General features: G+C 35.0%; 1 protein-coding gene and 1 long non-coding RNA gene across 3 annotated transcripts in view; both read right to left on the reverse strand.

The window, feature by feature from the left end:
- Nucleotides 1–3,507: 3,507 nt before the first annotated feature.
- The window catches only part of LOC127852312 (uncharacterized), a 73,450-nt gene continuing 55,915 nt past the window's right edge, over nucleotides 3,508–21,042 (reverse strand). For both annotated transcript variants that reach the window (XM_052386255.1, XM_052386251.1), the window contains 2 exons: nucleotides 18,696–18,728; nucleotides 3,508–11,894 (listed from right to left, as the gene is read on the reverse strand). In XM_052386255.1, the coding sequence (XP_052242215.1) occupies nucleotides 11,863–11,894; nucleotides 18,696–18,728 (65 nt within the window). In that variant the 3' untranslated portion in view covers nucleotides 3,508–11,862. The remainder of the gene's footprint in view (nucleotides 11,895–18,695; nucleotides 18,729–21,042) is intronic.
- On the reverse strand, nucleotides 12,272–13,078 carry LOC127852517 (uncharacterized). Its single transcript, XR_008036221.1, has 2 exons — nucleotides 12,871–13,078; nucleotides 12,272–12,714 (listed from the first exon to the last, which is right to left on the reverse strand). It is a non-coding gene; the product is annotated as an uncharacterized LOC127852517 (long non-coding RNA).

Here is a 21,042-nt window from a genome sequence, read left to right on the forward strand (position 1 = left end):
CCTTGTGAGCCCAATTAATTAATGAAACTAGGTCAGAATAGTTGTCCTCATATATTGGTAGAATTCAGAATGGCTCATACATTTGGAATAAAAGGAGCCCTGTTTGTGAAAACTGTATCCTGCAAACGTACACTTGATGGTGATGACATAATACCAGTTTCAATAAAATAATTAATGTCCTTAATGTACAAACAATTTGGTGTAGACATGCACTTAGGAAAACAAGATACAAAGGGCCATAACTCCGTTATTAACAGAACAGAATAGTTTATTTTTGACTTGAGCATGTGAAGCTCATCGTCATTAACATACATATAAATAACAGCATGCGTTGAAGTACACACAAAAACACACATCATTTTAAAGAATAAATAATCTAAACAAACACAAAATAAACATATTTTGTGAACATATTTCATAAGAATGGTACATGGATGGGTTTAATACACAGTGGTCACACAATGTTATGCATATAGGTTTACAAATATAGGTATAATTACATATTTCTGACCTTATTTTTTTGTAAAAATGTATTTTTATTTAAGACTACATATATTTGACATTTTCTCTTATTTTAAAGGGGCCTTTTCACAGATTTTGGCATTTTTTTAACTTATTCATTAAATGCTTTATATTGATAAATGTAAACATTGGATCGTAAAAGCTCCAGTAAAAAATCAAGAAAAAAATAAAAAAAGGAAAAGAACTTTGCCCGGAGCAGGTTTCGAACCAGTGACCCCTGGAGTCCTGCCAGAGTCCTGAAGTAAAAACGCTTTAGCCTACTGAGCTATTCTGCCGAGTACGCATGTTTAACGAATTTTATACCGTATATAAGCAATCTTCGCAGTTTCACAAAATTTAACGACAAAAACAGAACTCTCCAAATTATTCAATCGTTTCGCGTTGCAACGCTTTATAATTTTTAGGTTTTAAAATCGTCAAAAGATGCATATAATGGCTTTATTAGAGCATGGTTAATGTTCAGTATTACTGTTTCCTCACAAATATCATAACTAAAACGAAAACTTACGAATCTGAAACAACTTTTTTCAATTTTGTCAATTTACCAAAGCGTGAAAAGATCCATTTAAAGCATGTTAAACAATACATGGCTAGCTTTCTTAATACAGTTTTGTTTGAGCTATTAAGTAGTTTAATAAACTTGAACATATTTGGCCGGATTCTATAATATTTCGGATTTAATGCATTCCTAACATCAACAGATTCAGGGAATAGCCATACATCGGTGAAACCGGTTTAGTTAAGAATGTCCCGTATTTTCGATGACCAATTGTTAGCATTATTTTTACCTTCAATTTCTAATCTTTGTAAAACTACAACTTGTTTAAGAATACAATTTCCCTGTTTCACAGTACGTAATTTAAAAAAATATTTAACCATCCTGACATATCTGTCGATATGCAAGGGAAATTGACCAACTTCTGCATATAGCGATAGTGAATTTATTGACATTTTTACGTTCAATAGCCTTTTACAAAATTTACGGTGAACGCTTTCAATATTTTCCGCTTTGATGGATCCCCAAACTTTGCAGTTATAGTTTAAAATGGATGATACATATGTGTCAAATAAAATAAACATGATATTTATGGGTACGTCCATATCTTTCGTTAGGTTAAACAAAGAATGCATTGCTTTTAATGCTTGCCATATAGTGTATTTGTTGCGGGCACAAACGATTTGCCACTTGACATCACAATTCCAAGGTAATTAAAATTGATCACAATTTCTAGTTCTTGACCTTTATAAGTCCATTTGAATGCTTTACTGATTGAACCCCCTTTTCGGAATACCATGACCTTTGTTTTTTCAATATTAACTGTTAAATTCCATTTATTGCAGTAGGTTTCTAAATTGTATAATGACTCTTGAAGACCCTCTTGTGTTTCAGAAAATAAAACCGCGTCGTCTGCGAATAATAAGAGATGGATAGATATTTGTTCTAATGTCATGCCGGCGTTTATTCCATTCTGCAGACTTAATTCGATGTCATTAATAAAGAATGAAAACAATATGGGCGAGGTTATTTCCGCCTGAAATAGACCAACGTTACTATTGAATATGTCTGACAGTCAACCCATGTGTTTACCTTGTAATTTGACTTCATTGTACATGGATCGAATAAGGGTCAAGACTTTACCGTCGATGCCCATATTAAACATTTTACTCCATAATTGACCGCGATTGATGACGTCGTATGCTTTCCGGTAGTCAATATAACAACAAAATAGTTTTTTTCTTTATTCTGCAACTGTCTTTCTATGAGGGCATTAATAATAAATATTGCATCTACTGTGCTTACAGTTTGGTTTAAAGCCGTATTGCGCATCCGTTAAAATGGCATAAGTTTCCGCCCATTGTTTAAGACGTTCATTTAGTATACTTGAAACAGTTTGGCAAAACAACTAATTAACGTAATTCCCCCGATAGTTATTTGGGTCTGTAATGTTGCCACGTTTATGTATTGGTATGATAACTCCGGACACCCAGCTGCGTGGAAAACACTATCATTATGTAATATTTCTAACGGCTTTGAAATCACATGTATTGTTTCAGTAAAATATTCATATATTATATTGTCCTGCGCATGCGCTTTATTGTGTTTCAATCGTTTTGTTGCCTTTATTATTTCTTCTATCAATATGGAATTATCTAGTTCGGGGTACAACAGGTGTGTGTTTTGCCTATTGTCAAACTCATTTAAGAATGTTTCGGCGTCAAAAGAATTTAGATTTACACTGCTATCGTCGGCTAATATACTGAAATAATCACTAAATTCGCTTAACGGTATCGTGTCTGAGATTTGTGATGGTTTTCGCTTGAACAGTTTCCAAAATTCACGAGGTGATTTCCGTCTCATATTATTCATTCGCTTGCTTTTGTCACTGTTATATTTTAATTTCGTTTTCCTACATGAATACTTATAATCCTTCTTCATAGAAATCCTTTGTTCTCGCGTACGTTCATTTTTTTATAGATTGTACTCGTATAAGGCTCTTGTTAGCTGAGATTGTTTGTTTTTACACTCTTCATTAAAACATTTTTATCATAATATAAAATCGGTTATTTTCAGGTTTTATAATTAACAGATGGTGTACAATGACATTTGGCGTGCATCATCCTCTTATCCATATATATACTCATACCAAGTTTCAATAAAATCGGCCAAAGCACTTACAAGATATGGCTCCGGACAGACAGACGGACGGACAAACTGACGGTCAACGCCAAAAAAATATCCCTCCTCCTATGGCGGGGTATAACAGAACATTTGAAAAGTCAACCCTAAAAAAGGTCTTTCACAACTTAATTTGTACATGGGTCAAGTCTCAATTCAAATGGTTGAGAAATACAGAAGCAGTTTACTTCACAAACTTTGACCATTTAATAAGGACAGACCATCTGACTGACCGACATAGTGACTCCAATACACAACTTCATTTGAGGAGGAATAATTATAGCACAAAGTTAACAAAGAACACAAAATGTAATTTATTATTTTATTCAACTCAGAAATTGTCTGCATTGGTATAAAAGCTTACTGAATGTTTCAACATCATAATTCCAACATAGTTCATACCTACCATTACCAGTGAAGACAAGATGATGCAACAAAGGCGCAAGTTTGTGATAGAAAACAAACACTAGTATACATGAATATACGAGTAAAAACCATTTGATAAAATAGTTTGTGATAGCAATTACACACAAGTACACATGTATATGCGAGTAAACACCATTAAATTTGATAAAATAATAATTGAAGAGTTTGAGATAGAATTACACACTATTATACATGTATATGCGAGTAAACACCATTTAATAATAATTATTAAAGAAAACTAACAAAAACTTTTTGATCCTTGCCTTGTAAAAGAACCCAAATAAAGCTTTAGACCAAGCATATGAGCCAAACACAAGGATAAATGCATGCATGTAAAGTATCATCAAAGATTAGCCTGTGCAGTCCACACAGGCTTATCAGGGACACTTTCAACCTACCGGTAAGTGTTATTTTCGGGTTAAATGAAAACTCATCCCAGCGAAAATCCAGTTTAGGCAGAAAGTGTTGTCCCTGATAAGACTGAGCGGACTGCACAGGCTGATCTGAGAGGACACTTTACCAACATGCATTAAGCCTTGCTTTCCAGAAGCCCGTCTCATATTGTAGTGTGTATGTAATAGTACGGTGTATTAACAAGCTAATTAGGTGAACAATTTGCCTTAAGGCCGGTAGTTCCTCTGCAAGGAAGGCATAGTGGAATGAAGGTCATGCAAACACAAGCTCACTGCAGACAATTCTGGTTGCAGGTAAGCACAAAAAGCGCTCAGTGGAATATCGAGTCCACATGGAATATCGAGTCCACAACAAAATTTTGCACAATGGCAAAATACAAACCTCAACAAACATGTTTATATGGTACTACATTATGCTGAAGGCTAAACATCGCCAAAACATTGACGGAATATGCCCAATATTTTTACTGTAACTTAATAAAATCACACGCTTTATAAGCATCTGGATTGAAAGCTACATTTGTAAAACCAAATAGGCAGACAGAATCAAATGACATTTGATAAACCGTACCAGACTTTCAGAGAAAGATAAACACTCTGTTTTAATCCGTATGTTTATTTTCGATGTATGTAAGTACCTAAGGGAATGAAAGATTTGTGTTGGATTATTTTTTTAACAAAAAAAAGCAATGTAAATAATTTATACCTAAACTTTACAAAAAAGCTTGAACATTCATCATAAAAATTAACAAGAGGGCCATGATGGCCCTTAATTGCTCACCTGACTAACCAAAAACCATCCCAACCCGGTGTTCATCAAGATAAACATTCTGACCAAATTTCATAAAGATTGGATGAAAACTGTGACCTCTAATGTCTACACAAGGTTTTTCTAATATTTGACCTATTGACCTAATCCTAACCCAGATTTCGTCAAGACAAACATTCTGACCAAATTTCATGAAGATTGGATGAAAACTGTGACCTCTATTGTCTACACAAGGTTTTTCTATTAATTGACCTAGTGACCTAGTTTTTGACCCAAGATGACCCAAATACAATCCCAACCCAGATTTCATCAAGATAAACATTCTGACCTAATTTCATAAAGATTGGACCTCTATTGTCTATACAAGGTTTTTCTATTATTTCACCTAGTGACCTAGTTTTTGACCTAGTGGCCTAGTTTTTGACCCAAATACAATCCAACCCAGATTTCATCAAGATAAACATTCTAATCAAATTTCATAAAGATTGGATGAAAACTGCGACCTCTATTGTCTACACAAGGTTTTTCTATTATTAGACCTAGTTTTTGACCTAGTGACCTAGTTTTTGACCCCAGTTGACCCAAATACAATCCCAACCCAGATTTCATCAAGATAAACATTCTGACCAATTTCATAACATTGAATAAAAACTGTGACCTCTACTGTCTACACAAACAAATTGTTGATGATTTTTCAACTATTCGACCTAGTGACCTAGTTTTTGACCCCATATGACCCAAATACAATCCCAACCCAGATTTAATCAAGATAAACATTCTGACCGAATTTCATAAAGATTGGATGAAAACTGCGACCTCTATTGTCTACACAAGGTTTTTGTATTATTTGACCTATTATGTGACCTAGTTTTTGACCTTGTGTCCTAGTTTTTGACCCCAGATGACCCAAATATAATCCCAACCCAGATTTCATTAAGATAAACATTCTGACCAAATTTCATAAAGATTGGATGAAAACTGTGACCTCTACTGTCTACACAAACAAATTGTTGACGGACGCACGCACACACAGCACGCACTCACAATGGACGCCGGACATCACACGGTCACAAAAGCTCACCATGTCACTTGGTGACAGGTGAGCTAAAAATAAACTAAATGCAACTGAGTCACAATATTTTTGGTAAGATATGAAAAAGTTCTTAATATCATGCTGATGGCAGGTATGTCTTTCATTGAACCCTCATGAAGTTTATTACTGGAGATAGTTATGCCAAGATGTTATGTTTCGTCACAAACAATAATGTACATTTATCCCAAACTGAGGATTTGTAAGAAATAAATTTCTAACATTGAATCAGACGAGACATTTAAGGTTTTCCTTCAATGATCCTAAATGCCACGTCATTTTGCATCAAAAAGGTTACCAGACTTAGTATTTAATATTACACAAAACCTTTCATATATTCAACAACATACTAAGATATTTCTAGCATAATGGAATCAAATAAGAAACAACAACATTATTTCATACACCCATAATGATAATGATGTCATACGGTGAAACATACAATAATGATGATTATTTCATGAACAAAACGAAACAAAACACATAAGAACATTTTCCCCTAATTATAAAACATCTTCAAATCAATAACAATTACACAATTGATTTGCTGATGTCGTAAGTACATGTACAACTATGCAACAAACCGTTTTTCTGTTCAATTGTTTCATGTGACGCTACATTCGCTTAAGCAATTTTAGAGAAGGTGGATTATTCAAGTTCCTGTCATAATTAAGACCACATTTGAGCAAAAATAATTGGGCTCTGTTAATAGGGCGTTAAATGCATGTGCATTAAGTGTCATACTAGATTAGTCTGAACAGTCTGCACAGGCTAATCAGGGACAACACTTTCCCCTATTATGATATTTGTCATTTTATGAAAATCTCTTCTTAGCAATAATCCAGTTTCTGTGGAAAGTGTCCTCCCTTATCAGCCTGTGCAGAATGCACAGGTGTGTGTGTGTGTGCAGAATGCACAGGTTAATCTGGGATGACATTTTACACACATGCATTAAACCCGCTTTTCAGAGTTCAAGACTAAATTAAGCACCTCAACTGATTGAGATTGTCCATAATTAAAACATAATAAATAAAATAAGCTCATAAATAACAGGTAAATAATGATATTCTGTTCAAGAACTACAGAAAATGATTCCAAGAAAACTTTATTAAGCGAATAATGAACTTGCTTTAAATAATATTTTTATGTAGGCGCATGAAGGCTTTAAATTAAAATTTTCAAGTTTAACAACACAAGACAAAATGATAATATTTTGAAGAGCACACATATCAGTTAACTGCAGATGTATTCTAGTGAAAACTACAAGAATTTGTTACCTAAATTGCCTTTTTTGTTTTAAATAGCACAACAGTTAACTTACCTACAACAAACATGTTTTACTCTGCTATCCATAATAACATGAAAAAAGATACATGTTTAAGAGCAAACATTATAATTGCATCACCTGATTTGATAATTTTTCTTTCAAGTCATAAAGAAAGATCTAGTAGGTTAAAAAGCATAAAACAAGAAACTGTCAAATATACATGATTTAGTTGATGTTTTAACAATTATTCAACACACAGAAATATGTCAATTATAGCAAAAACATAAAATTATGCAATATTTTGAAACACTTTAGCTTCCAACAACTTCCTTTAAATTAACAATAATAAACAATTTCTCTATAAAAAAATAAGTACAAATTGACAGTCGGACCATTACTCGGCAGCGGTCTTATAATGACATTTGAATAGTTCAAAAGATCACTGCGTATTTAAAAAATGCTTCAGTGGTTAGATCACTTCTTTAAGATGAAAACAGCAAACCCCCATGCTTGTGTATTAAAAACACTGTTTTCCTCCAAAATCATTTCGTGACATTGAAATTTGATGCTTTTGTTAAAAGATTATTGTGAACTTCAAGGTTATGTTTGAATACAATGTTGTTTTTTTTAAATAACTTTATGTAATTTGAACACATTATTTTCGTTATACTATTTATACCAGTTCTAATATGTTTCTACAAACATAATGCCTTCTTTGCAAAACATAAAAATAACTTAACAAAGATTAGGGAAGATTTCAATACCTGTCATACAACACTTAAATTAGCCATTTTCTAATAAAGACAACCCAAAATATGTGGTAATGCTACATGTATCTATGGCAATGTCCATTGACCTCCTTCATTACTGGCAATATACTGTCATTATTACAAGCATCTTATTCAACAAACAAGAGGAACAAAGGTACTCTGGCTCACACCTGAGACCTAACGGAACTAAAATATTCTGAGCCAGTAAAATTCACAGGGTTTCAAAATAGACTTGTAAGGAAAAGTGCCTCAACATGTGGAAGCCATGCTTTTGAACAAACCACAAGTTTAAAAGTTATCATTCACAAGCTTTTTCTATGTCATTTTAAGTGATGTATTTTTTTACCAGACATGACCCAGTTTCAAACTCAGCTGAGATATGACTGGGACAAATGTTTTAACCCTACAAGACCCTGCAGTTTCCAACTCGGCTAAGATATCATTAGGACAAATGTTCCGACCAAGTTTCGGATTGGGCAATAAACGTGGCCTTTAAATGTTCACAAGATTTTTTTCTTTAATTTGACTTAGTGACCAAGTTTTCAATCCCCAGTTGCCAATTCGGCTGAGATTTCATTTGGACATATGTTCTAACAAAAAATTAAAGAAGATTGAGCAGTTCATGTGGCCTTTATACAGCTCACAAGTTAAATATTGATGACACACTATGAACAAATGACAATCACAAAAGCTCACTATGAGCATGTTTTGCTCAGGTGAGCTAAAAATGTGCACCTTAAGTAGCGAAACTGGCGCATTAGAAAATTAACACAGATAGTAAATTATATAATGTTACAAAATGTTGTGGAATGCAATAATACAGGTGTCTGATGGTTCATTGCCATAAATATTTCATATTTAACACACATGTCACTAGGTCAGCTATTCAGTATGAATGTTGTTTTGTGCTTTTTTCGACATTCCCAACATATGAACATTCTAGTGCTTTTATTCCAAGTGGATTTTCTTGAAAACCATTTTCTTCCCTTATTCACTTGCATACCAAACACGCATATCCATAACTTTTTTGCAAATGGTAGACATGAGTAAACGCTGACAAAGTAAGCGCCAGTACAGCTGTTACAAGAATAATTACACAAAAGGACATCCACATTAATATTCTTGTAAACTGTTTTGTATGTATACCCTAACATTTGATATAATTAATGAACATTGCAGCAAGTTTATGAAAACAATGTCAATAAGCTTTACAAGCATGTTTTTCTGTAAATGTGACATAATTATAATTTTCTTTTTCAAAACGGAATTGATGTACAATTCTAACTTCTTATTCATAAACTACAAAACACAAACTAAGTGTATTCAATCATCAACAATGAGATCACATATCTCAGTCATTTCAGAAATTAAATTGTTTTCCTCTTTATACTGATTTAGCACCACAACACATCCATAATTGCTTTCAACAACTGTTCGCATACAATGTTGCAAATTTGACCCAAATGGTTGGATATGTATCATTTGACCAACTATGTAAATCACCATGATAATGGCTAAAGTATTTAAAAAAATGTACTTTGAATCTTAGTTGTAGTGAAAAAAATATTTTCCTAAGAGGTTTGATGCATCAGTTTATGTCTAAAAAGACTGCTCAGAGACAAGAATAGAATAACATAATAGGGAAAACAACTGAGTAGCGTCCTGGGAAAACAGGGCTTAATGCATATGCTTTGGGTTGTCCCAGATTAGCCCCTGCAGTCTGCACAGGTTAATAAGGGACAACACTTTCTGATTCTATTGATTTTTTGTGTTTGAAAGAGTCCCTCCTAAACAAAAATCAAATCTATGCAGTCCCTGATAAGCCTGTGACACTACACAAATGCATTAAGCCTCATTTTTCCAGGATGCAACTCAATTACAATCTGTAAGATTTATGGATTTTTAGCTATCAGTACACATTGGTGAACATAGATCAATCAATATCAAGAGGACCTTTACTAAGACCAAAACGTAATGTCAATCAATATCGGTTGAAATTGCTGTCTATAATGGAGTATTAACAAACAGATGACTGATGCCAACATGGATGGAAACAAACTGTTTGGGGCCATGGTTGCCCAGAAATACTCACCCTAGTTTTTCTTGGGGCCATGGTTGCCCACCCTTGTTTTTTTGGGGCCATGGTTGCCCACCCTTGTTTTTCTTGCGGCCATGGTTGCCAACTCTTATTCCTTCAATACGACTTGTAAAGAGGTCATTGCACAAAGTTAAGGGGCAATTGGCGAGTGGGGCCAGTGAGTTCCTGTTTATTTCCATCCCTGTGGACAAACAGACAACCAATGTCGGCCATGGATCTACATTAAGCTCATGGAGAAGTTACATGTACTACGAACATCAATAACCCATACCCCACCCATATAAATACACACTGCAACACAAAAGGCACCATGAAGCTAGCAAGTTCATCTATAGAGTTCACCCAAGTTCACATTCATATCACCATGTATCAATCACCAAGCAGGGACCTTGCGCGCTGAAGTTGCATAGCCACAAAACATTGAGTTAACCTCTTGGAGAACCAGGCTTAATGCACGTGCGTAGAGTTTGGATTTTCGCTAAGAAAAGACTTCCTTTATACAAAAAATACCATAAAAGCAGAAAAAGCCCTCGTGATATACACACAAGCATTGAGCCCAGTTTTCCAACAGTTAGGTTGCTTTCAGCTTTCATTGTTCACACAGTATAATTATGAATATTGCTATTTGTTCATTGTTCACTTTTTAAACAATTAACAGCATTTACTGTTTATAAACACCTTATATACACAACAAACAGTTTATACACATTAAAATGGGCCGTGCTCTGTGAAAAGATCCACACAGGCTCATTAGGGACAACACTTTCCGCTTCAATTGTATTCTTGCTAAGAAACTTAAAAAAATACCATAAACGCAGACAGAGTCGTCCATGATTAGCCTGTGTGAACTGCACTGGCTAATATAGGACGACACTTAACGCACTTGCATTAAACCCCCTTTTCACAGAGTGCGGCTCATTAATACATGTGTCACAGTCCCAAGAAACTGTTAATCAAACAACATTCAATCCTACTTGAATACAAACATAATAGTACATTCCGTAACAAAAAGTTGTTTCAGTTTGTCATTACTTTTAACATTCATTTCAGGAACAAGCCATTACTGTCTATGTAACTTCACTGATTTGTAAGTTACAAACACATACTGACACTATTAATAGGAGTTATAAATACGGTGCAATATTTTTCAACGTAACATGATGTAACATCTTAGTTGTCCAGTGGTCTTCATTTCACAAAACGCAAATTCATTCAAAGCTGCAATCCAGCTGATGTTCATGAAAGTTCACATTAACATTGTGCAAGATGTTTGATCTATCACACATAATGCACTGTCCTCTTCTGACAAGCTTGATATTTTGAAGACAAGTGCCATGTTAAAAGTTCTCAAGCCCTTGTTCTATACATCTCAACTGTCTACCCATAAAATTCTTTTTTGCAGGCTGGTAAATCACTTGAGCCTCAATCAACCAGATAAGCCTGTGCAGACTGCGCAGGCTTATCTTGGATGACACTATACACAAATGCATTACGGCAACTTTTTCCTGAACGAGGCCCATTTATATACAAACTTTCACGATTAGCACACTCAGATGTATGGATGATTCACACATACTAAAACATAACAGGCATCTGTTTAATTAAACCACCAAATAAATACCACATGAATTGTTATAACCTACCATGAATAAAACTTAAACATGACCATACTATGAGGTTTAAATGTAATTTATTGTAGTTTATGATTTTTTATTTTCTAACATCACATTATTTGAAGTTCCAAGAGCCAATGAACTCCAATGCAGCTATAAAAGAAGCTAATGTCCGCTCCACACATTTCTGATAGAAGTATAGTTTCCCTGTCCCCCTCTAGACTTCCAGGAACACCACACTATCCGGATCTGAAGCAATACAAAACACACATAAATCAAACAATAATACTATGGTTGTAAAACTTAACAAATTATTGACACCAAATATCTGAAATGAATATTTATTCATGTTATGGTTAGTTCTAAAGCATACTTATTCAAAACAGAACAAGAGTGCCAAACTGTCACAAGATACGCCCGTTTTAAGGCTTTGGACAACTTGATAACTTTAAAATGACCCATTTTTGAACTTGACCTACATATCATCTAGACACAACTTCTGACCAAAGTTGATGAAGATCTGATGAAAACTACTTCAATTAGAGAGCGGACACCATGCTAAATGATTGAAATGCACTAAGTGACCTCGTGACCTAGTTTTTAACCTTGCATGACCCATATTTGAACTTGACCTACATGTAGATATTGTCTAGACACAACTTCTGACCAAATTTGGTGAAGATCGGATGATAACTACTTCAATTAGAGAGCGGACACCATGCTAAATGCTTGAAATGGTTTAAGTGACCCTGTGACCTAGTTTTTGACCCGGCATGACCCATATTTGAACTTGACCTAAACATTGTCTAGATACAACTTCTGACCAAGTTTGGTGAAGATCGGATGAAAACTACTTCAATTAGAGAGCGGACACCATGCTAAATGCTTGAAATACACTAAGTGACCCTGTGACCTAGTTTTTGACCCGGCATGACCCATATTCGAACTTGACCTAGATATTGTCTAGATACAACTTCTGACCAAGTTTGGTGAAGATCGGATGAATACAATTTGAATTAGAGTCCGGACAAAGTGGCGCCGTTGAAAATGCACTAATTGACCCTATGACCTAGTTTTTGACCCGGCATGACCCATATTCGAACTTGGCCTATATATCAACTAGATGCAACTGCTGACCAAGTTTGGTGAAGATCGGATGAATACAATTTGAAATAGAGTCCGGACAAAGTGGCCCCTTTGAAAATGCACTTATTGACCCTATGACCTAGTTTTTGACCCGGCATGACCCATATTCGAACTTGGCCTAGATATCAACTAGATGCAACTGCTGACCAAGTTTGGTGAAGATCGGATGAATACAATTTGAATTAGAGTCCGGACAAAGTGATGCCTTCCGCCCGCCGCCCGCCGCCCGCCGCCCGCCGCCAAGGGGTTTCACATAATACGTCCCGTATTTTATACGGGCGTATAAAAACAAACCACCAAAGAGAACATCTTCAAAACCCAGTGAATATTGTTATCATTTCATCATTGACTGGGGAAGAACAGTCCTTAAGAAATGTGTTTGTATAAAAATTGATGAGTCGAGCCCTTTACCTAATGGACATGCACAGAACATTCAAATGCTCTTGCAATTAAGTATAGCAAATTATAACTAATTGACTAACCAACAGTAAAAACAAGCAAATTTGTTAAATTGATATCCCCTGCCAAATAAAATGTTTATGGATGGGTGCAACTCCTTAATTTATGGTATAATCCAAAATTGCAGTTCTCCTCATTGATATCTTTACACCAATGGAGTCTCATGTGGAAATCTAGTAGCATATCTGATATGTAGCCCTGAAAAGTTACATCATACAACAAACAAAAAGGGCAGTAACTCTTACTTAAGAAAGTGTAGTTATGTTTTTTAAGCATTGCAACTCTCCTCGTTAATATCAATACACCCATGAAGTTTCGTGTTGAAATCTTATATTGTATCTGAGATATAGCCCTGAAAAGTTGCATGATACAAAAACAACAAAGGGTAATAACTCTTTATTTAAGAAAGTGTAGAGTTATGGTTCTTAAGCATGGCAATTCTCCTAATTCATATCAATGCAGTCCACAGTGGCTTATAAGGAACAACACATTCTGCCTTTACTGAATTATTAGTTAAACAAAGTCTCTACTAAACAAAAGTCCAGTCTAGGCGGAAAGGATTGTCACTGATTAGCCTGTATGGACTCCACAGGCTAATCAGGGACTTCACTTAAGCACATGCATAAGGGCCCCATTTTCCTACAGCAAGGCTCAATTGTTAGGAATGTGAAGGATTTTAAACCGATTAAAAATGGAAAGGTACTAGCACAGCTGTCAGTAAAGAATCAGTGTACTCAATCACACTCGCGACGTAAGCCTCATGTTAAAGGTAGTTAAGCACATCAGAAACAAAACAATGAAGAAACCAAGGTCAAATGTCCTCTAGCCTAACATTAACCTGGTGTTGGATTTTGACAAAAGGTCACCGGTAAATCAACCTTCATAACATAAGCCTTACTCAAACCAGTTTTTTTTAATACATTTTTGAAGCTACAAAATATATTTCATGATTACTCACATTGATTACATTTCAGTCAGCACTCAGAGATATCTGAAAATTTGGATAATGGAAGTGGAAGGCCTTATTTTGACAGAGACCCAGCTACGTTAAAAGGTCCTAAAAGCATTACCTATCACAAGACAATATGTTTATTTGTACACGTGTACAATACATACAGGCTTAAGTCAACATGATGGACGTGAAAACCAATATTTATATAACAGTGCGTGCATACAAAAAGACAACTATACATTCTCCTGTGCCTATGTTAATGACTGTCTACTGGTTCCTAGAGATTCCAATGTAACAATCAATACCAGACTGGGTGCCAGATTTCTCGAAGACAGACAGCATCAAGTAAATGATCCTAGTCCTGGGAAAACTGGGCATTATGCAAGTGCGTAGAGTAGTGTCACAAATTAGCCTGTCGGTTTGCGCAAGGTAACCAGGGACAACTTAACCGCATTTATGGTATTTCTTGTTTAAAGAAAGTCTCTTCTTAACAAAAACCCGGTTAAGGCTCAAAGTGGCATCCCTAATTAGCCTGTGCAGACTGCACGGTCTAGTCTGCAACAAAATTTTTACACACATGAAATAAGCCTAGTTTTCCCCCAGCAAGGCAAACTTCCATTTCTGGAAAAGCATTTACTAACATTTCCAGATGATCTCAAGTGACAATACTTTTTCATCACCAAAATACTGCCAACAACGCCATCATAAAATAAACTGGCAATAACATTCATATTTAATCACTTACATAAAAGGGCATGTATTTGTATCAATTTGGAACATTGTTCCGATACAACTTTTGTCTTTTCTTCATCTTTTAGGAATCCTTTTATATACTGGGGCATATGAAAGCACTATTACAGGTGACCAATATTAACTGTGCACGTCTGACCCTCAACCATTAGTCTATTGTACCGTTACAAAGAATTAGTTTTCGTACTAGAAGCTATTTCAATTGATTTAATCGTACAGATGTTGTATACTGTTATTCTCTCATTAAACTTGTGCAAAATGTGCAAGGACAAAATCAAAAGCAAATGAGCCGCACCCTGCATGTACTTAACAGGACTTTTGCTATGAAGAGACTTTTAAATGAAAAATATCATAAAAGCGGAAAGCTTCATCCTATATTAGCCTGTTGAGACTGCACAGGCTAATCTGGGATGACTCTTTATGCACACACATTAAACCCTCTTTTTACAGAGCGAGGCTATAAAACTGTAACAGCCCATGTGTAAAATGTATGCTAATCTTGTTCAGGATTGTCAGGTCAATATTTGTCCTGCTATTGTATTGAAGCCTAATTTAACTGGAAGGTTCAGCAAGCATTAAATGCTCAGGTCTCAGGCACACAATAAACACAGTACAATAAAATGTCATCACAGCTGCATTTTGTTACAAATATTGTTTCAAATTGCAAACCATTGAAGAAAGTTTTAATATTTAAATAATAAACACAACTGACAACATGTAGGGTCACCAAAAGTTCAGATCAGATTACTAACAACACACTAGACTGGTTTCTTAAGTGAAATCTATACATCTGTGCTGTTGACCAACTGTGACAGTCAATTGTGCTACACACTATTTAACCACTAATTTCTGCAAGAATAAGCCAAGTTAAAGATCTTCTATATGAAGAAAAAACTTGATGTCACTTTAAACTATAATTTAAGTTGAAACAGCAATTACCTAACTATAATATAGTGACTAAAAAGAATGAACTGGGATTTTGAAATAACCTGTTCTCATGTACTCAGTATAGCTCCTTTAACCTTGTAAAACCATTTTGATAGATAGCCCATAAAACCATTTTGATAGATAGCCCGAGCAAACATCCATCTTTCTGCCCAGGCACTTCACACAGTTTACATAGAACAAAATCAATTTACTGCGGGCCATGTTTGTGTCAGTGCATTAAAATATGAGCTGTGCTCTGTTAAAAGGGGGTTTAATGCAAATGCGTAACATGTTGTCCCTGATTAGCCAGTGCAGTTTGCACAAGCCAATCAGGGACGGCACTTTTCGCTGCAACTGGATTTTTCCTAAGAAGAGAAATGGTAGACCAGAAGTGGACTTGTAAGAGAAATGACAAAACCAGGCCTATCAGCTAAGGCACATTAAGGCATGTAATTACAAACTAAGGCCAATATAATGATAATACAGTAGAATTGCAATAACTCGAGCTGGCGATTTCTCGAAAACTGGCGATTACTCGAGTATTAAAGGAAGTCCCTAGCATTTTCCTTTAATTTCTATATAAAAATACCCGCAATAACTCAAACATGCGATTTTCGATAACTCGAGGATGTGTGCCGGTCCCTGAAAGGCATTTCACACCTAATTAACTGGCAATTATTCGAGGACACTTTCTCATCTGGTCAGTGCTAAAAATATTCGAGTTGTGAAAACAGCGCAATCAAGCAAACAAAAGACGCTCGATTAGGTGTGAAGTTAGTTGCAGTTTGAGAACCACTTCAAATTGTCATCCTTTGAGAAACACTGCAAATTGCCACCGAAGCGCTAGATGTAGTACGCCGATTCTTTCAAGCAACGCCTAACACAGACCGGGACCTACAAATGTCTTCTGCCAACAGTTCCGGGAAGCAAATGGGTTGCGACAATCTTTAATCCTAGACTTTGCGCAACACAAGTTTGACTGAATGAACATAAAATACAAAGTGTGTGTTGTTTTTAGAGTGTTTTTTTCATGCGCATGTACGTACCTTGTGTGCTTTTTTTAATATGCTACATGTACATTAAATATTGATGGATCATTTGTTATTATATACTGTGAAACCATTATTATTCATCCGACATTAATTTTCGCCTTTTTCGTCCTTCGACCGATGGACGAATTCAAGATCCTAACGAACAATCATGTCCCATATTTGAAACAAATAAGACTGAATTACCGTAGGCATGAGGCATTTAAAACTAGCGTAATCCATGCATATGCACAGGGCTCGAAATTAACACTCGCACACTCGCAAAATGCGAGAAAAAAAGATTGCAAGGTAAGTTATAAGCCACTAGTATTTTTTGCAAAAAAAGAAATAGTGCAAAAAATCGATTTATATTGCTTACTGCGTTCGACGACATGAACGCTAAACCGTAGGTCAATTTTTTGAACGTCCGAATACCCATATGCGGAAGCGCGTACCTTGTTTGTTGACTGGTATACTTATAATACAGATACACAGATGGTATTGATACAAAGAACATGAAACAGTCGACTATTCACACTCAAGTTAAATCCGGTTTTGACACAAAGGGGTGTTCATTATACAGTGTACTGACAACTGACATTTCCTGTAAAACGCAAATGCAGTAAGGCTGTATCGAATGCGTCGACTTCGTTTAGGTATAATAGTGTTGATTAGCGCTAATTGTTAACAACTTTATTACCCATTGTGTGTATTGTGTTTTTCAGGGGTGTTGCAGATTATACAGCCTACACGCGGCGAATCCGGATTAAAGACAATACTATTTAACGCAATTAAAATATGACGATGTGTGATCAACACCTGACTGAAATATATTCTGCGCTTTGTTACAAATTAATAAAGAACATTTTGATTTGTGTTTGGTTGACCGTGATAGTAATGGAAAAAGACTAATTGGCAATTGGCTTCGTTGTTTAAAACACTCGTTAACGATTATTCAGTCCCACTTATCTGCTAATCATAACAAAGAACGTGTAAATGACATAAAATAATAAGGGACAGTGACTATCAACTAAAATAACAGACTTGTTAACTGGCATATGCCAAACAAGGCCCACCTCCTGCAAGTGACTAGCAAGTGTCACCTCTCTTTCCCCAGCACGATTTTTTCGCAACCGCGTATAACATGTATTACAAACAAATCGGACGTTTTTTTTTCAAAACCAGAAATGGATGAATTTAAGAGCGGACGAAATAGTCATTTTTATGAAAAGGGCGAAATTTTGTGCCGACGAAAATAAATGGTTTCACAGTATGTGTTTTGTGTGTATGTTGAATTATTTAAACAAATTAGCGATCATCCTTATTGTTTTGTTTATAATACTGTAACCTTAAGCGATTTTTACAAAGCCTTTTTTCTCTAGCACCGTCTTACATGTAAATAAAGCGTTAGCAGTCAGAAATTAAGCACTATCGACCAAAACAGTGAAAACAAATAATACCATGGATTACTCGAAACCTGCGATAACTCGAGCATCGAGGTCAGTCCCGTGCTTCCTCGAGTTATCGCAGTTTTACTGTATACATTTACATATTGGCTGTGCTCTGTGCAAAGGGAGTTTAATGCATCTGCGTAAAGTGACGACACTTTCTGCTTTTATGACATATTTTGTGTAACAAATGTCGTTACTTAGAAAAATCAGTATGTGGAAAGTGTTGTCCCTGATTAGCCTGTGCAAACTGCACAGGCTAGTCTGGGACGACACTACGCACATGCATTAAACCCCCTTTCCATAGAGCGCGTCTTACTTATTTATTTATGATCCTTACCTGTTTCCATTAGCTTCATAGTACTGTTCCACTCTGAAAATATAGAAAAGACAATTTTTGTATTCAAAGCACAAAATAAAACCTTCCCTGGAACTGTTTCTACCCCCAACACCCAACACCCAAACTGATCACAAGCGCTCTCAACTGTCCTGAAAATCTTATGTAGTCTAATGATGTTAGTTCCTGAAAATCATTATTTGTTCTTACTGTATCATCGTTGAAATCCTACACTAAAAGTAAGGAAGTTTAGAAAACCTGCCAAAGCCAAATTGGCACTATGTCTTAATGAATTGCACCCTCTTGTTCTAAAGTTTATTTAAGTGAGAAGCATTTGTTGTTAACATACTTTCCAACATTTTGGATGAAGAAATTCCTAACATAACTAGGTATAGAAGGTGCATTTTAACAGAAAGCAACTAATGGAAGATACCATCATCAATGTTTGTGCCATCTGAATGTAGACTTGTGTGTACCATGTCAACACCAGGTCAACATCTGATTCCCACCTTAGGCCATTCATCTTTTATTCTTTGAATTTCTAGTGGAGGAAGCCATATGACAAGGAAATGAAAATAAAAACAACATTAAAAGAAACAACATTTACTTTTTCATCTATAGTCCAAATATGTACATTAACATTGGATTTGTTAATGTGTAAAAAATAACAGAGGTAATTTTTTAATTAAAAAATAAAGCACAGTTCCTCTAATGTATTTGGCACAACAATTTGGCAATATCAACAGTCTGCAAAACTAACTTTTTTGTCTTCATAGCCAATGTGGCTATGAAACTTTGAAAATGTCATAGCCAGAGTAAATTTTTCATAGAAAATTTTTAATTAACTTACAGTGACATTATCATGAAAGGACGACAACAGTCGTTTTATAAAGATTGCAATTGGGGGTTAAGATTGTAAACAATTTCAATTTCAAAGCTATTAATAACACTCATTCAACCGTTTTACTTAATTTATAAAAACCCTATTATTTCATTTATCGGCGCAGAAACTAAGGGAAGTAACCAAATGGTGTCACTGTAAGAATTTACACCTGGAATACGTAAATTGATTATCTATTCATTTATTTTCGTGGATTTTATTTCCATCGCAATTCAGGCGATCTATATTCAATTTTTCTATCGCCTTAGCCGAGATTTCATCGCATTGGCGATCAGGCAATGTGTTAATTTTGCAGACAGTATCAAATATCAATATAACAATTTTAGCTTAAAAATAAAACATGATAATAATAAGTGATTTTACTAAACATATCCTTAACTTTTAAGTTATTATTTTCAATAATGTTGGGATTCATTCAGTATGAAACAAATAATCAACTAACTTATTCAAGCTTCAGAGGTCAATCAATACACTATTTAATTGGCAATATGACTTTTGCCAAACAACCGCCATTTTAATAGGTCAGGTAATTTTTTGGTTTCAATAATAGTAACCGCGGGAAATAAACATCAAAGTAATTTGAGTATGAGCATTAAATAACGCCATTGTAACAAATCATAATTTTATGGACAAAAAAGGAAGAAAATAAAACCCTTGTTCAAATTCAAGTATTCTGCACTTTCAACACAGTAAAGAGGTTTATATTAATACTTCTATTTTGAGAAAGTCTTTTCATATAATTTATAGAACAATGTAAATGTTAATGAAATGGATTTAATTACAGCCACAAAGAACTGCTATTACATGACTATTACGCACAATGTTATCATTTCTTCCATTCAAAGACACCAAAGGAAACTGACTATGATGTAATTCAATGTAGTTCAATCTGATTTCATGGACTAGGCCTTCCTTAAAAATTCTTTTGTTTGGCATCACCCGACCGACCCACTAAAATCGGCCCGACTGAATTTTGTTTTTGTTACTTTCCAGAATTTTTTTTTTTTTTGCTCGCCGAAACTTATTTCCGATAAATTTTTGCTTTCCGCTTTTTGTCCTTTCCGGTTATTTGCGTCATTCAATTGAATGCTCTTTCAAGGATAACTTGAATAGCAATGAACAAAACGCGTACCGGTATTTATTTGAGTCGCCTATTTATTTTACATATGTATATGCGATTCATTAGACTTTAAATACAATTAAACCGCTCCTGTTTTTCTCGTATCCCTTTAATTAAAATACGCTGCTGTCGTTCAGGATAGTATGGGAGTAAAAAAACTAATTAATTAATTATCACTGTTCATTTCAATTCGGCATTCGGCAGAGATGTGTAATATTATCGCCAAATAACTAATTATTTAATTATCACTCTTTAATTCAAATCGGTAAATATTAGGTAGAAAGATAAAAAGTGGTCAGCTTAGAAATATTTATTGACGCGTATTGTCA

The sequence above is a fragment of the Dreissena polymorpha genome, chromosome 1 (assembly GCF_020536995.1).
Source record: "Dreissena polymorpha isolate Duluth1 chromosome 1, UMN_Dpol_1.0, whole genome shotgun sequence".
NCBI classification, from domain to species: domain Eukaryota; kingdom Metazoa; phylum Mollusca; class Bivalvia; order Myida; family Dreissenidae; genus Dreissena; species Dreissena polymorpha.